Genomic DNA, 18,070 nt, shown 5'->3' on the forward strand with positions numbered 1-18,070 from the left:
AAAATGGCCTTTAGTCCAGTGGCCTGTTCACAACAAATTACTAACCCCAATGAACAGTTGGAACCTGTACGGAACCCTAACCTTAGGAGAACAGTATTCTAAAGTTTGGACAGCCATCGAAACTCCATACAGCATTGCAGAGTGCAAAACCATCGAAACTCATAAAGACTAATCATGCATTCAAAAATTCGGCCATAACCCTCCCCGCCTCACAGGCAGACTATGATTGAGGTATGAATCCTCGAGGTAACCATTCAAAAACCCTGTATAGTGCAAAAATTAGAGCAGTCAATTCCATCAGATACAAGATGAAACCTTTAAAAGAACTTCCATCCAAACTACGCAGCAGAAATTTATCATTCTTGTTAAAATCGAAAGGTATCACCAATCCCTCGACGATTGTTTAAAAAGCTATCAGGCTCATTTACAAGGTAAAACCAAAGTTTCGAAGGTTACACAGCAAGATCCATAGCATCGTTTATATTTGCTCATAGAATACACAATAACAAGACAAGTGCTCATCACAGTAATGGATGATTTGGTTAATATTCAGATGCCCATTACCTTAAAAATGGGAGAAATATTCCAACATAATGGATGGGAAGAAAGACCTTTAGAATACAAGTCTTTTATCTATACCACAACTTTGCAACCAAGTGGGAAATTGTTCAAAAGAAATGCCACTGCGAATCCTTTGAAAAATTTACCACCCAGGAAAGTAGATAAGGTTGTTGCCTAGCAGATGCATTTCCCCTGCAAAAGCCTGTAGCTGTTGAGTTAAATAACCTGCAAAAAAAGATAGTTATCTATTAATTTCTAGAGTTAACGAATTCAAGATTGAAATGGAGAAACAGTCTCATTGTGCTCCATAAAAGAGTTCAATGAATTGGAGAGAAAGGGTATTACTTACATTACAATATCATGCATTTGGTTAAAGATTTAGTGCAGCGATCCAAGTCAAGTCAGCAACCACGAGCATCACATGTTCGACAAGAATACATATACATAATCCAATATCCATGCTAGAGGTGAGAGGCATCAGAGGTTGCTGAAACACACTGAACACTTGGGAACCACATGCCTTGATGTGTAACTACACTAGGCTGGTGAGTTAGACTCACACCGTTCTTCGTATTTTGTTGCAATATTTGCATCAGTGACCACAAAATATCCAATCTTTGAACATCTGTATCTGCCTGTATTTGCATCAATAGGCTCGTTAAGAAAAGGCGCAAATCCATTTTTAACATAACAGACAACAGAGGCACATTTATCCACTAATTGCAGAACACGACATTTCAGAGTTGATTGAACTAGCTTTTAACGAATTATGATGATTAACAACTGGCACGTGTCTCGATTCTCTAAGTTATAATATTAGTGACAGGAGGTTAAGCTAAAATGTTAAATATAGCCTATCTTCGGAATTACATGATCGTTGCTGGTCAAGACTAATTCAAGATTATAGATGCCAGGTGAAATTTTCCATTCGTATTTTGCATATTTTATTGTAGGATCACGATATTGACATTTCGCAAAGATAATATGTATAACTGTCAGCTAAAGCATTATAACATCTATCCTTACAGCTGTCTTTTTTCTTTCTGTTCTTTGCTGAAGCAATTAAACACAAATGAAAGAGGAAGCTTTACACGGAATAAAAAGGTCCGAGTATTAATTTATCTTCTTTTGAACTATGGCATTACCTCAACAACAAAACGAGCCCAGATCTTGCCAGTGCGAGCTTCCATGACTCCCTTTAAAATCGTAAGCCTCAAGCTTCGAATGCTGTCAGCTATTTCAAGGAAGAGGCCCCGCTCATCACAAAGCATCTATAATATTGGTGAAAACCAGCCCAAGATAACATCAGCATTAATCCATGTCTCAAAAAAGACAAATATAAGTTCTTTAGTGGATATAAAAACCCTGCTATTCTTTGTATTTAACTGACCTCTATAAGCAATTGTCGGGGCTGATTCATATTCTCCACTATAATAGGGCACCCCATGGTTTGACCACCCAATTCTACTGCCCAACTTGCACCACTTTCCAGGTTACCTTTAGAAAGAAAACTGCCATCCTTATCAAGCACCTACACAGTTTCCCAGAAAATAAACGATTATACATCCCTGGCGCTAAAATATGTAAATGCAATCGACTAGGAAAAGGTGGAAAAATTAGGGAGATATTTTCCTCTTCTAATTGTTGGAAGAAGAAATTTATTAGCTGGAGCAAAAAAATCATTGCACAAATGGATAACAGAGAAATAAGCACAAGAAGATTGGAATTGCAAATGTAAAGCCTCAGTAATATGAGAACACTTTGGACAACGCTTAGGGCAATGCTGAGCACACTTTGGATTATCTACAGCATAGAAATACCCATAGAAATACCCTTTTGAAATGCAAGGTGATATCCCTGGCACCAGAATTTGTAAATGTGGTCAACTTTGAAAAGGTGACATAATTAAGGCGATAATTCCATTTTCTAGTTGTTGGGAGGAGCAATGTATTAGCTGAACCTTGTAGACAAAAAAAATAGAAATGCAAATGCTAAAGTCATCTCAAGGAGAGGTGTGGAATTAGACTATCAAGGATCATTGCAACAGCAATGCTTACTTATATGAGCACAATTAAACTATCTACAGCATAAAATGCCCTTTTGAACTACAAGGTGGCTACAATACAATCCACACAGAACACTTCATTCAGACTATCAAGGATCTTTGCAACAGTGATGCTCACTTGAACAATCTACAGCATAAAAATGCCCTTTTGAACTGCAAGGTGGCCCACAACACAACCAACATAAAACACTTCATTATAAACTAAGAAAGCCCTAGGTAATGCAATCCATTCTTTCAACCAATTACTAACGAATTTCAAGGGTCTTTGCAACAGCAATCCTTAGTTAGATGAGCACACTTAAACTATTTACAGCATAAAACACCCCTTTGAACTGCAAGGTGGCCACAACACAACCAACACAAAACACTTCATTATAAACTATGAGTACCCTAGGTAATACCCCTTTGAACCACAAGATCGCCACAATACAACCAACTCAAAACACTTCATTTTAAACTAAGAGTGCCCCAGGTAATGCAATCCACTCTTTTAACAATAAAAACACCAGAACAAAATGTAGTTACTAACGAAGTTGAATTTGCTTCTATTATAAAAAGATACAAATGCCCAAAAAAGGATGGAATTATCAATGCACAAACAGAGTAAATATTTTGACCAAACTGGCATCATTGCCCACAAGAAAAGAATCGGTGTTGTCTCCCAGATCGCTAGCTTGGCTAATATATTTATTCACCGAGTATTCTGTTGAAGAGAAATACATCCACAATATTTTGAACCTTCCTACAGTGATTCTAGTATAAGTGGAGCCTTGAACCATTGTCATGTACTTGTCCAAAAAGCAAGCTAGACTGGCACCAGTGTTGGTTCCTAATCAATGGAAGGTATGCTTTCAAAATGCAGAAATAAGGAATGTATAAAGAAGCGAATAGTAAGCAATATTTTTCTTATGTAGCTCTCAGAGCCTCTATAAAAAATATCAAGTAGAAACAATTGAATATTAGTAAAGATGCTATATGCCACATAAGCACTACTTTGAGATCACTTTAACGTGAAGACATTTAATCGGTGCACAATCATGGACCAAACACCCAAATCGCCTAGAGAATTGTATTTATTTTGTTATTGTGTTTTTGTATTAGAAACACCGGAAATCATTTGAATAATAGTAAAGATGCTATATGCTACATTAGCACTACTTCGAGATCAATTTAACATGAAAACATTTAATCGGTGCACAATCATGGACCAAACACCCAAATCACCTAGAGCACTGTATTTATTTCGTTATTGTGTTTTTATATTAGAAAACTTGTACAATTACCAAACTCTAGTACAACCAACTGTTCTTGTCCATCAATATCTTGAGAGATTGACTCGTTGTATCATGGCTCTAACTTTATCCAGAAAGAAAAAGCATTTAGCTTTGCCTTCCTGCCATATTTTAACCATGCCCAGCATGGTGCCTATATCATGTAAACACTCATGACAATTTATGATCTCAAGGTTAAAAAGGAATCAAAACAAACTATCAAATAAATGCATACCTTTGGATCATTTCTAGAAATTCAGAAAAGCTGCATGGATCAATTAAAAGGCTCATTTGCTATAAATAGTTTCTATTTAGATCATGTCCCATTTATACACTGGTGAATCCAAAAACTAGTAGAGAATTAGAAAAAAAACTTGTGCCTCGAAAATATAAATGACAAGGGTGTGGTTTTGTATCATGTTTGAACAGCCACATCAGAAAGAAAGAGAAAAAAACACTATAAATAATGCAGGAAACTCTGACATCATATTTATGACAAATATAAAACAACCATGATCACATTTAATAACTTGGATTAAAATGGAAGAAATAGTTCACCTTTGGCTCGCCACTATGTTTTAGTTTCTCCGCATGCTTGGTGACACTCTGCAAGAATAGCATATGCTTGATGGTGCGGTCCAATAAAGCATCAATACTGCACTGTATGATTGAAGAATATGATTTTTAGCAAGGCACTGAATCATGAAAATCGAGGTCTTTCTTCAAAGATATTTAAAAACTGCATTGTCATCTATTATGAACTTAATAAAACAGAAAGCAAATAAAACTAAATTAGAATCAGAATACATACCTTGGTACCATTTGGTACAATTTCTCTCAGCTCTCTAACTCGATCTTGAATCTGCTGTCTATCCTTAGGCCTTGGTCTGGTACTCTCCCCAGGTTTGGCTCTTTTCCTATTCACTTTGACTGGCTCATCTGACTTCTTTGTATGAGCAAGCCCCATATTTTCGCACTTTGCACTATGACAATCTTCAGCCCAGGAACTTGGCTGAAACTTTAAAGAACAATCATGCAGTGATCTTTTTACAGCTCTTTCTCGCTGGTATTCATCTGTTAAAGAGTTTTGCAAATTTTTTATACCAGCATCATCTCCCGTCTGGGAATGGCCTACAAACTCAGATTGCTTTTGCTCGCAACCAATCAATGGTCCAGTTGAACAAGAATCAGCCTTAACTGAGGCACTGTATAGAGAAGGTGCACTGCTTAATTTTGAGACTGTATGCTCAGTTGACATATTGTCATCTGTGCTCTGATTTAGTGGTGCACGTATGTTAGCTACTACAGCATCTAAAAGATGTTCAGACTTCCTCTCAGAAAAAATCCCTCCCTGGAGGCTCCTATCTATGGACGGATCAGAGGGGTTTGCTGTGCCAGCAGAAACTCCAAATGAATAAGAGGAAAAATTTGCACTGCTTCCATCTCCCAATGGCATAAACATATCATCCCAGATAACATGATCTTGTCCATTCCTAGAAACAGGTCCTAATGCATCAAATATTTCATCAACAGCAGGTAGTGATATTGAGCTATTTGAATTATCCTGCCCTTTCATTAAAGATTTTAAGTACTTATCAAAGTCCTCAAATCCATTATAACCGTATTCATCTGTCCCAGGAAGAAGCTCACCAAAGACAGCCTCTGAAACCTTAGAGCTTTCTCTCAATGATAATGGATTTTCAACCATAGTATCTTGAAAAAGCGAAGAAGACATATCTTTTGTCAAGGTCTCTTTGTCCCAGGGCTGAGGCTCTATTCCATGTGCTGCAGACATTGAGAAGTCAACCCCTTCAGAAGGTACAAGATCATTTCTTACTGTTTCTAAAAAAGTCTCAAATTGCCCTGACGTGTTGGACCAGGAAACACCGGATGCCGTGCACTGCCTAGAATCAGAAACAGGAGCTTCCATGTTAGCAGAAGAAAATGTAGGAGCCTTGTAAAGTAGATGGTTAGTATTCACCTCAGCCAAAGGCTTCTTATTTTGGTCTATTCCTACGACCAGGTTACTCTGCACTGGTGGTCTTGAAAATGCTGAAGGGTTCTTAGTTTGCACAAAATGCTGGAGTCCTGGACCAGACGGCTGCCTTTCTGTTTGTTTCAAGGCACTTAGATGAGGAGTCCCTGGCTGAAACAACTCTGCTCTAAGAATGCCTTCACCCCTAATGGATTCACTGAGACTGCTCTGCAAATTTCTTCCGCAGTTGTTTGATTCAACTGTCCTGAATGTAGAGTTCAAACCTTCTGTTTGTCTAAAACCAGATGGTATAATATCACGAAAGCTTGTATGAACTGTACTCTTACCATTGCTCAGTAGCAGTGGCAATTGTCCTTGTAACCCCATTTCCTTTACCAGTTGTTGCTCCATAAGTGACAGTCCATTGCTTCCTCTACTTGACTGAATGAGGAATGGCTGGTGCCTGTCAGTCCCACACAAATTTGCTTGTTGCGAATCTTGAAAAGGAAGCATTACCCTTGCACTGGGCAGTGCTCTCATATCTCCTGATAGAGCTTCCTGTTCAGATGACATTGTAGGGCTGCTTAACTGAATTCTCTTTTGCTGTAACTGAGAAAAATGACTGAAAGCTTTGTTTGAACCACTAGAACTGCATATAGAAGGTGATACATGAACTTCAGCCTGCAAGCCTTTGGTCATTCCTAACACAGGAATGGAACCACCCTCTTGTTGAATAATATTTGAGCATTGAATTTTCGGTATAGACTGAGTTATCCCATTAAGTAAAGTTCCAGATCCAGATCTCATCCCTATTCTGGGTTGAGTTCCATGAATCCTTCCACCCAAAAGTTCTGGAATAGAGTGACGTGAAAATGCCCCTACTACATTCTGAAGATTTTGAAACAATGCCTTTATATGGCTTACAAGCTCTAAATTCTCTATAATCTGCACATAGGAAAGATCAACCAAACAAACCTTAAATAAATTTCACAATCTCATAATTTAACCTTTAATCTGAAATCAAATCATTTGACTAGAAAAAATGAATAAATAACTGCAAATCTTGACGCAGAACAAGCACCATGGAACTCCACCTGGTGCCAACAATATTTATAGATCGAATATAACACTAGTTCTTTAGAAACACGGTAGTCCATAATACATATCACATCAAGGGCATTTATCTACTTCTCTAACTAAAGCGGGTGATTTAAATCGTAAGTTATATAAATATTAAGAATAACAGGAGACAGTTCTCCAACATGGGTATTTGAAGTTGTAATGCAAGTTAAAGTTAAACTTTTGCCATGTGAGATGACAAGCTGTGGTTGAGGTAAAATCCATGAATAATTCTGTCCCCAAACTCATTTATTACAGACACAAGCAAGTTGCTTGTTTCAGAATCTATCCCCAATCTTCAATAAGGTGACAAGCATCAAGGCAGGACAAAAATCTGGACTAGTTCGATATTTCAATGAATATGCAACTTAAACATGTCCTTGGACTCTTATACAGCCTGTTATCTGAGTTATGAGCATTTTTGCAAAAATTATTTCAGGGATACATCATCGAGGGTCTGGAAAGAAACTTATCAGATATATCGGGGAGAATATCAGAAAATATCAGCAAAGAATAAACATGGACATGAAGAATTCTCACAATATTGGCCAAATCGGAAACCTGAAATACTCAGGAAAAATCAGAGATATTTCCAACACTGGTTATGAGTTTTTGTGTTGGAGCACAAACATCATTAAGTGTTTTATATTGTTGACAAGAAGATTTTAGTCTCAATAGCAGCCATGTCTAATCTAAGAAAAGAGTGCAAGGAATGCCTTGATACAAGTGTTGCTTCAGAAGTTCATAATGCCAAGGAAGAACACCCTTGGAGAATATTTACAGTTTAAGGTCAAAAAATGTAAAGAAACGAAAAAGGGGCAAAATTCCCTATTATTCCCTCTCAATCAGACTGTTTGTCATGGATGGACAGAAAATTCTCCAGATTTCAAGCCTACTTTATGATAAACCAAGCTGAAGGACTCGACATATTTATTAAGAGTCAAAACTAAAAAGAAAGACTAAATAACCCCATATCTTTGTTCATTCAGATGATTCCAATGAACGTTGTCCAATTAATTCAGACAAACAAGGAGAATGTCAAAGCATTTGCACCCCCCAACTCTAGGAAGTTGTTCCTTGCTTCTATCAGTCCTCCTATTGTGCGTGCCCCCACTCATCATGGAACTCCAACATAGTCTGTTTTATTATGCTAACCAATTATCATAAGAATGACTAGGTCCCTTCATGCCAGTTTGTTTAGTCTCAAGGGCATGGACTTGCAAGCTGCTAGAAAGCCCCATGACATGACAGAAGACGGACCCTTCATATGAGTTTGTTTCATCTCAGAGAATATAGAACTGCTGTCCCAGTCAATGCAAAGAAGAAAACAGCTGCACATAGCAAGAGTATATCTTTGAGTGGTTAAGAGTGATACCATTAGAACAGCTAAGGGTATTGCAGTGAAACAAATCTTCCTTCAGTAGCATAGTCACTCCTGTTTTAGCCTCAGAGGCAATGAATTGCACAATAATGTTAGGGACATCAGGGTACATGGACTCTAAGGGCTCTGCTACTAAACGCAGTCTCATTAATATCGTGTTGGCAAATATATCACCAAGTATCCACAAAATAAACTTATAAAAATATCGGGGATAAAAATTACTAAAATATTCAATTCATTTCATTTTTGAAAAAAAAAACTAAAGAAACCCTCACGCTCTAGCCCTTTTACAAGCAAAGGTAATGGTCAGAAACCCCTTTGTTCTCCATCCCCTGATTTTCTTCTTTTCGTATATGATCAAAAAAAACCAAAATTTTCAGAAAATCTCCCGATCCAACCAATATTTTTCATCATCGCAGGGTATTTTGACAATGAGTTGTGATATTTTTATATCCCTCAAAATAAATTGATTTTTTCGTCAACAGTATCAGGGAGTTGAAAAACTCAAAAATACTGAAAACATCACAAGATATCACAAATTTTGTAACTATGAATTAGAAGTCATCTAAGAGAAATTACTTTCCCTTCATATGAGTTCGTTTGATCTCAAATATATAGAACTGCAATCTGTTAGTGTCCCAGGTAATGAAAAGTGGATAATGCCTGCTTAAGGCCAGAGTATATATTTGAGTGGTTAAAAGTGATACCATGAGAACAACCAGAATATTGTCAGTGAAATATATCTTCCTTCAGCAACGTAGTTGCTCTAGTTTTAGCCTAAACAGTAACGATTTGCTCACAGTGGATGTTTGTGCCAAAAGGTTCATTCTACAGCCCATAGGGGAGACATGTCCTGACTCAAGAGTGTATGTAACACTGACATCACATCAGATTTTCATATTAAAAAAATAATACAGTTTAATAATAACCAGCCTATATCCATCTTATAACCCTTGATATATCAAGCACTGAAAGGGATCAAAGCCTTCAAGGTGCAAACCGCAAACTTTTTGTGGGGGATCATCAAGTTTTTGCACTGTCAGAAAGGCTTGCACCTCAAGGGATTTGATCCCTCTCCGTGCTTATAGATCCGAGGTTAAGATGGGTATGGGATGGTACAGACATCAGGGAACACTCGAACATAGACTCCGAGTGCTCTGCTATTAGAAGCATCATCCTAATCATATGGAGAGGTACCTTGATCACACTACAACAAAAGGCATGGCAGAATGGATTTAAGAAAGGATTATCCTATTTCATTGGAATCTGATCCATTCTGAAAACGACAACAGTATCCCATAAATCAAGGCCACTTATCCAATTCTAGTATCTCGCACCAACAGGTTAAACAGCAGAGATCCATTGGTGATTCTAAAGTACAGGACGTGACTAGGAATGCATTCATCCCACATAACAATTGGTTACCTCTATCAAACTTCTAAGTTCTGAGCAGTGACAGATCAGAAGCAAAGCAGAAGAGTTAGTTTGAGCATCATTATTAAAGATAATCCCTGGCTGCTTTGTAAAATTGATAGCTTGAAGCTTGTTTACCTGTAAAAGCATCTAAGAATTGAGTCCTTTACGAATGTTGGCTAAAATTAGATCCACGAGGTTTACATTTAGTTTACCTAGACAATTCCTATTCAGTTACAATAAGCCCATCAATTTTGTGTCCTCTCATTGTTATACGGGTAACAGTGACACCATATTACTAGAAGTTTGAATTGAATTTTGTGTCCTCTCATAGTCCTGTATGGCATTGGACTCCTAAAGTTTCAACTGAGTAAATTTCTTCAATGATTCATACAGAACAGGATCTAACTTACCTTTGAGGACATACCCGCACATAGCTAATAACTTGAAAAATTATGAAAAGCAAGCATATTTCCATCGATATTAGTGTTATCAATAATAGACATGTTAACCAATGTTGTGAACATCGGCATCGGGATAAAATCGACAATGGTCCAGAAAACCAAAAAATCGTAAAAATCAGTAAAAGATCAGCAAACATCGGCTAGGCAAAAAAATCGTGATTTCAAGATAAAATCGGGATGTTATCAAAAGATGTTTGCAACACTGATGTTAACATACAAGCATAAGTTAGGCCCCAAAAGAAAGCCCCAACACCAAGGAAGTAAGGAATTTTACACACGGGAAAGAAATGCCACCATCAGTTTTTCAATGCACTTACTGTTTGTTTGGAACCAAGCTGAACAACTCCGTATGGTGCTGCTGCTATAACTGCAACTGTCTGCATAAAAGTGCACATAATATTAGACTGAAGCATTTAAAGGTATATGTGAAAAATAGCAACAAATTCAAATGCAACAATCAGCTTCCTTTCATCAAAGGAAGGATCCTCCCAAGTAAAAAAACAGGAAAGATTCTTAAGTCTCACCTTTATTCCAGCTGCAAATTGATTCTTCCATTCAACAGGATACTGCAATTTCCATGAATATAAGCTTAGAGAAAAAGGATTCAACATAAAACTCCAACAACTTACAGAGCACAAAAATCTTAGAAATATTTCTCCTTCATAGCATATACCATTAACTGAAGAATTATAACATGTAGAAAAAACCGATGCAATGATCAATGATGAAAGTCATGACCTACATAAAAAAGTGAAGGACCAAGGTTGTCCTTTTCCAATCAACAGGAATAAAATTGCCGTTTACTGATTAACAAACTCTAGTAAACAATGAACATATTGTCATTAAAAAGCAAAAACGACAGAATTTCTTCTTCACTAATCAACAGATACTAGTTACAGGAAAAGTAAAAATGGTGATTATTACACAGCATAATATTTTCTAATCTTACATCTGTCTAAGCATGTTTACAGAGAAATTATGTCTGACGCATGTAGCATGTGTATAAGTTTCAAAAAGTCTCAAAGCCAGAAGTTCTATAAAATGTTTAGTCTCTATGTATGTGTGGATGTAAACAAACAAAGATATACTGACTTGAAGCAGGTATTTAAGCAACAAGTATGCATGTCTTTCATGTAATTTGATTCCTCACCTCTAGATTTGAACATCCATTCTGTGAACCAAAGGAAAACCCTTTCTGGAGGCAGTTCTCTTGAAAAACCCAACGATGCTTCCCAGTAGATGCAGCATATCCAATGATGCTGGAAAAAGAATCCACAGCAGGAGTAAATTAATAGGACTATAAAATTGCTCAAAATCTATGATTTATCCAATTAATTCTCTCAACAAACATATGTAAGTTACATGTGTCACCAGACACTAGGACACGGGTGACATAACTATTCACTACTCTACATTTAATAACTCATAAATATATGTAAATAAAAAAAGGTATATCACCAAGCTAGAAAATTAAAGTATTTGCTGCTTTTCTTCATAATTAACTGTTTATGTAACTATGGCAGAAAAATGGGTTCTTAATCAACAAATAAAAGGCAAACTACAATAAATAAGAGACGAATGATTCTGTATTTACTATCCCTCAGAAAGATATCAAATAATTGATTATTACAATAGCCGTATAACAATTCCATAGGCATTTTATAGTTCTAACTTTATATGAGCCCATGCCCGCAATCAAATGTAAAAAAGGGTACACTCACATGGGCTACAAGTGGCAAGTAAATACTTCCTTATGTCAAGTTAATTTTACAAATACTTTTACCGTCAATCTAACCTCATTTCTATGCAATTAACCAATATTTAATCTTAATTCAGATCATATTAATTAACTGTATACATCAATCTGCTTCATGTTTAATTCTTGAAAATGCTACATAGGAGAAGAATGCTAACTTGACTATTTCTTGGACAGATGTCAGTATAGCTCTAAGCATTTAATATGCACCCATGCAATTAACCAATATTTAATCTTAATTCAGATCATATTAATTAACTGTATACATCAATCTGTTTCATGTTTAATTCTTGAAAATGCTACATAGGAGAAGAATGCTAACTTTACCATCTCTTGGACAGATGTCAGTATAGCTCTGAGCATTTAATATGCACCCAAGCCCATGATCAAATCAAAATGTAAACAAGGATGAGTTCACACGGCTACAACTAACAAATTTTAAATCACTTTTTTACAAATATAATCTCACATCCAAGATCTCAACTTAACTGCATGCTAGACAAGATTCAAATCTAAACCAACACCAACTATACATCAGTCCTGCGTTATGTTTGATACTTGGAAAAACAGTAGCAACAATTTATGCCTGAATGCATATCCCAATCCTCCTCCCATGCAAATTCACCATCAGAAAAACAGAAGATTAATCCAAGAGATTCCTTTCCTTAAAAATGCTAGAGTTTTCAATTAAAGCAGCATGACTGCTACCAGACTGTAGAGCAGATAAATATAAAAGCAAACTAAAATCAGAAATACCATGCCCCAATGAACTGAATGTCAGTAAACATACATTGAACCACATTCATTGCCCTAGCCTTGAAATAGGCCTTATAAGCACACAGCTAAAATTCAAAAGACACACCAAATTTACCAGCACTGATATAACAGAGAAATTCAAGCTAGAAATTTTTTTTTCAACAGCCAAGGGCATACCCTTCTCCAACTGAATACGTTTGGTTTGACATCTGAGTCATAAAGAAACGCATCTGATCCTCCATAGAACGCCCATCTGAACCACGGGCTTCATAATCAAGTTGATTTCCTCCAGTATTCCAACCTTTGAGAAGTGAGTCGGGTGCTGTTAGTGTAGAAAGATTTGAAATGCCTGGGGCTTTTGTAGATTCATAGTAGCCATCTTCCCATGTCAGAATCCTAGAACAATACAAGTAAAATTCAAATTTAGCCCACTTATCTGACTATGTTTATAACCATTTTCATGGTTAGTCATAACCCAAAGAATTATAATGTTTTACAATTAATCCCTATGAGCTTCTGCAGAGGTATAATTTAAGACAACCAAATATTACAATGTATCTAGAATCAAGAATCTCAAGCTACCCAGCTAAATAAAGTAGTTAAGATGATGTGGACAATTGTTCATTTATTGTCTTCCCTCGCTGAGTTGTAACCAGTATTTTGTGCACAAGTTCATCCCTGTTGACTGACCACAAGGATGTATTTCAAAAGCTACAAATAATCAGGAAAGGGTTTAAACCAAATATAGGTTTCACCTACAGCAAGAAAGAATCTGAACAACAGACTAGTAATTTTGAAATACAGATGCTTCTTAACTTCTTTCCCTTGCAAGGTTCTTTTTCCATGCAAACAAGTACGACATTCTATTCGGTGGTCAACCAAAGTGACGTAAATTACTAAAAAATGATGCTAAACAACCACAAAGAAACAATGGCATATTGTCAGCTGTTGTTACACCAAAAGTATAGAGCTTATAATGGCAACAGAGACCAGAAACAAGCATCCAAAAGCTACAACAAAAGGATTTAAAACAATACGGATCTTACCTACTGCAAAAAATAATCTGAACAACAAACTAATAATTTTGAAACACAGACGCTTCTTCAGTTCTTTCCCTTGCAAGTTTCTTTTTCTAGGCAGACAAATCATCAACCATGCAAACAAGTAAGGCATTTCTACTCCATGGTCAACCTAAGTGATATAAAATACTAGAAATGAAACTAGACAATCACAAATTGTCAGCTGTTGTTACACCCAAAGTATAGATCTTAACGTGACAAGAGAGACCAGAAGTAAGCATCCATGTTACCAATGACTCAGAGATCAGCAATATATCTGGACTCTAGAGTAGCAAATCGCATATGTTAAATAATCAACACTCAAAACAGCCAAGAGAATATTATTAGAAAAAACGTCATTCTATTTAATGCTTGCATGTTGGCATAACAAATCCAGGAGAAAGAAAGAACAAAATGCATATAGATTTATTGATTTATTAAAGATTCATCATCACAGACCAAAGTACGAAAAAACAAATGTATCTATCATTCATAAAGAACAATGGCAATCCCTTACAAAGAAAGAACAGCTGGCTGCAGACACTACATATAGCCTTCAACATCCATTAAAGATTCATCATCACAGTCCAAAGTTTGAAAACAACGAATATATCCTATCATTCATAACAATGGCAAGGCCTGCAAAGAAAGAACAAATGGCTACAGAAAGTACACACGCCTCCACCATCCATGCCCGGGAAAAAACAGGCAAAAAGTATTAGGTACCATAAGGTCGAACCACTTAACTTCATCAGAACCACAATCTCCTTAGTTGATAGTCCGATTTGTTATTCTTGCGAGTTGAAATGCATCATAAGAGGAGACAAAAAAATATAAAAGAGAAATGGGAGGCAACCCTTGTTAATTCAATAAATCATATTTTCCACAAAAATAGCAGCCAGTTTTTTTTCTAGTCTTCTGGTAAAATTATCCACTTATAATACATTCTGGCCGTAGCTTGGGAAATTTTTTCAGCAGCAAAGAAAAGGAGACATTTGGTGTAGTCATTTATTATTTATTTTGTGGAGAGATATGAGAACGCCATAGAAGAATAGCCACCGCAAATTTTACACAAAAAATATGCCCATACAACCAGAAGGCACAGGGACTGCACGTTTTTGGAGAAAAGATAGATAGTTTAAAACTAGCGGAGTAAAGATAGCTCATAATTACATCCAAAACCCAAAAAATCACTTAAAAGAGGAGAACAATGAAGAGAGAAAATTTTACATATAATGTATATAAATTAAAAAAGAAGTTAAAAATAAAATATATGAAAAGTTATCATATCTCAAGAATAAATTAAAAAGGCGCGCAACAAATAATTCGTAGAAACCGAACGCCAAGGGAATTTTACATTTTCTAACAGCCATTATAACGTGTACGTCAGATGTAACGTACACTTGATAATGACGGTTAATGACGGTAAAAACACACTTCAGAACAAAGCTCATGAAAAATTGGAAAGCGAGGAGAAAAGACTAAAAATAATGCTTCTTAAAAATAGATTCAGGTCCGTACAAGGAATTCATTTTGACATGTAATATGCGTCAAGCAGTGTAGCGTTTAAATATCTTTTGAAATATACACAGGTAGATATGGAGCCATTACACATCTAACTGTGCCTATTCCAACATATATCCCATTAAAGGCTGCACTTCCAGGTGCATATTGTTTGCTGTCCACCTCTGACATAAGTAAAGTACACTGAAAAAACTGCATCGCAAAGAAAAATTGTAAGGCATTTCCTTTCTTTAACAAAAATATATTTACGAACTATATAAGGTACCTTTCTCGGGATTGAGGAGAGCAGAGTCAAATTTCTTAAAAGCAGAGAGAAACACAGGAGTATATGTATGCAATAAATGAGTACAAAGTGACTAAAATACAGAAATTATACATTTCTTTTGAACCGCAATCAAAGAAGGGTAAGAAAATTTACAAGGCATTTTTTTTCCCTAGAACAAAAATAAACCTAAGACCTATACGAAGTACCTGCTATGGCTGACAAAAGCAGAGTATTTTTCTTTTAAAATGTAAGGAAAGCATGGTAAATGTTGGAAAAAATATGCCATCACTCTTTAAAGTGAACAAAGGGAACAAGCGCAAGCACAGCATCCGTATGAAACAAGTAACACATTGTGCAGAATAAGCTTGCATACTAAAACAAACATACAAAAAACATGTAATATTTTGCACGCTTCAGATTAAGATAAGAAAATAAGCGCTAGGTTTTCTTTTCTGGAAAAACTAAAACGAAAAAAAAATAGCGCACTCCCATGGTCATTGCTACACTTCAAGGAAAAACATTAATATAATTTATAATCGAGCCTGTTCCTCCCAGAGCTCCTGACCAAGCTTACATGCTCGCACGATCCTTTACAGCTCAAAGAAACAGCGAAAGGAAAAAATAAGTATATATCTTAAATGTAGTCAACTTACATGCGGTCCAGAGGTTTAAGCTTCCAGAAAACCGCATAGTTCCAGTCACTGTTGGAGCACAAACTTTTGAGAGCCTCTCGCAACGTCAACCCCATGATGTTTTAACTTCTATTCCGGCAACACAAACACCCCCTACTCCTTCCTCTCTTCTCAAGTTCAAACCCCTCGGAGCTTCTTCGCTGTCACCCCGTCCTGGTCATGGCAAAACACTTGTTTGCCTTCTCTGGGTTAGCTCTCTAACTTCCTCGGCAAGAGGCCCGTCCTGCTTGCTTTGCGCGCAAACCTCCACTCCGTTTTCTCGCTGGCTCCACACTCAGTAGCAACAGCATCCCACAGTCCATTCTCCTTTAGTTAAAAAAAGAAAGGCCTAAGTATAGAAGAAGGATCGCTGAAATAAATGAACGCAAAGGACTGGCGCGCAAAGACTACAAAACTGCAGCCCGAGAAAAAAGATCAAACTCAAAACCGCGAGAAAAACTCGAGGCAAAAAAATTCCTCTACACAATCCCGCAGGCTCGAACCTCAAACAGTACAATTTTCACCATTTTTCCTGGCCCTTTGATAGAAAAGATCCCTCAAATTACACAGGCAAGAGCAGCAGCCGCAGACCTTAACTTGCTAGATTATGAGATTCCTCTCGCTGAGCACACGGACGGGGGTTTGGGGGCTAGGGCGAGTTCACACGATTCGATCAAGAAACTCTTCAGAGGCAACAAGGGTTTCCAGAACTGGCTCGCCGCGGCTGTTTATTCTTGATTTCAGATCAAAGTTGCGCACCGGATAACGGGGGTGGGAAATATTTTATGAAAAAACGAAAAACAGGAATTAAAAAAAGCGACCGTACCGACCGGCCCGTAACCCGAAGCTCTGGGTCGGGATGCGCCACCAACAGTTTTCAAACAGCCCGGTAAACCGCTCTTTACCGGCTGAGGCTGCAGGGTGCTCATTATGACTCCTGATTGCACGGTCCCCACCGGCATATTCCCAGAGGATAAATGTTTTGCCAACAGAGGCACCAGGCAGAGTATTCTGGGAATATATATATGTGTAATAAATAAAAAATAATAATAATTGCGGTGGCGTCGAGGTGCGTGTGGGCTTCAGAGTTTGTGAGGTTTGTAGGGCTCACACGCTCTCTGCTCATTCTTCTTCTTCTCCTCCTCCGCCTCGAGCCATGAAAACAACAAGCGATTACATGACAACTGGGAGATGCCAAAATGAGTAGCCTAACAACTTGCCTGCTGCAGGTTTAGCTTTAGCTGCTGCATCATGCCTGTCTCTTATCATTATGTTTGCTGTTCTTGGTCCTCCCTCGCATATGTTAAAGAGAAGGGACGGGAAACGAACCACATTATCTAACCACAACTACATGATGCTCTCCTCACGGCATGATGTGGATGTGGAGGTATGCAGTGGCAGACAAGGTGGATGGTGACATAAGGTTGCCCATTTATATGCTCCGGCAATTTGGAATTAGGGTTTAATCGTAAATTTGATTGCGACATGTCTACATCATATGGGGTGAGCAATCCTTATATGCATTTCACACTGGTGTAGCGTATACTATTGGGATATATAGTAGTGTATTTATTTTAGGGTATACAACATATACATATAATAGATATCCAAGTGTGAGCAATGCTTATGCATTTCACATTTGTGTATACTATGGGATATCTACTAGTGTACTTATTTTTGGGTATACAATGCATACATGCATATAGTAGATATATAAGTGAGGTATAGTAATGTAGGGTGATTAGTGTTTGTGATTGAATTAAAGAGTGGATCAAGGAGTTTGTTTTAATT

The 18,070-nt window shown here is 37.1% G+C and overlaps 1 protein-coding gene across 1 annotated transcript; it reads right to left on the reverse strand.

The window, feature by feature from the left end:
* Positions 1-327: 327 nt before the first annotated feature.
* On the reverse strand, positions 328-17,258 carry LOC149219361 (transcription factor EMB1444-like). Its single transcript, XM_089384350.1, has 11 exons — positions 16,262-17,258; positions 12,939-13,157; positions 11,400-11,508; positions 10,774-10,815; positions 10,567-10,626; positions 4,709-6,817; positions 4,456-4,557; positions 1,952-2,092; positions 1,707-1,832; positions 911-1,196; positions 328-786 (listed from the first exon to the last, which is right to left on the reverse strand). The coding sequence occupies exons 1-10, from the start codon at positions 16,354-16,356 to the stop codon at positions 1,023-1,025; spliced, it is 3,177 nt and encodes a 1,058-aa protein (XP_089240476.1). The 5' UTR covers positions 16,357-17,258; the 3' UTR covers positions 328-786; positions 911-1,022.
* Positions 17,259-18,070: the final 812 nt, after the last annotated feature.

This window comes from Pinus tabuliformis, chromosome Q (assembly GCF_031772625.1).
Source record: "Pinus tabuliformis cultivar Carrire ecotype Pingquan chromosome Q, CPIR1, whole genome shotgun sequence".
NCBI classification, from domain to species: Eukaryota; Viridiplantae; Streptophyta; class Pinopsida; order Pinales; family Pinaceae; genus Pinus; species Pinus tabuliformis.

Coding starts and splice junctions, on each gene's coding strand:
- LOC149219361 (XM_089384350.1), bottom strand. CDS start 16,356: ATGGGGTTGACGTTGCGAGAGGCTCTCAAAAGTTTGTGCTCCAACAGT. Junction 11,509..12,938: donor ACGTATTCAGTTGGAGAAGG/GTATGCCCTTGG, acceptor TTCTTTTTCCAG/CATCATTGGATATGCTGCAT. Junction 4,558..4,708: donor TTGTACCAAATGGTACCAAG/GTATGTATTCTG, acceptor TCAATCATACAG/TGCAGTATTGATGCTTTATT.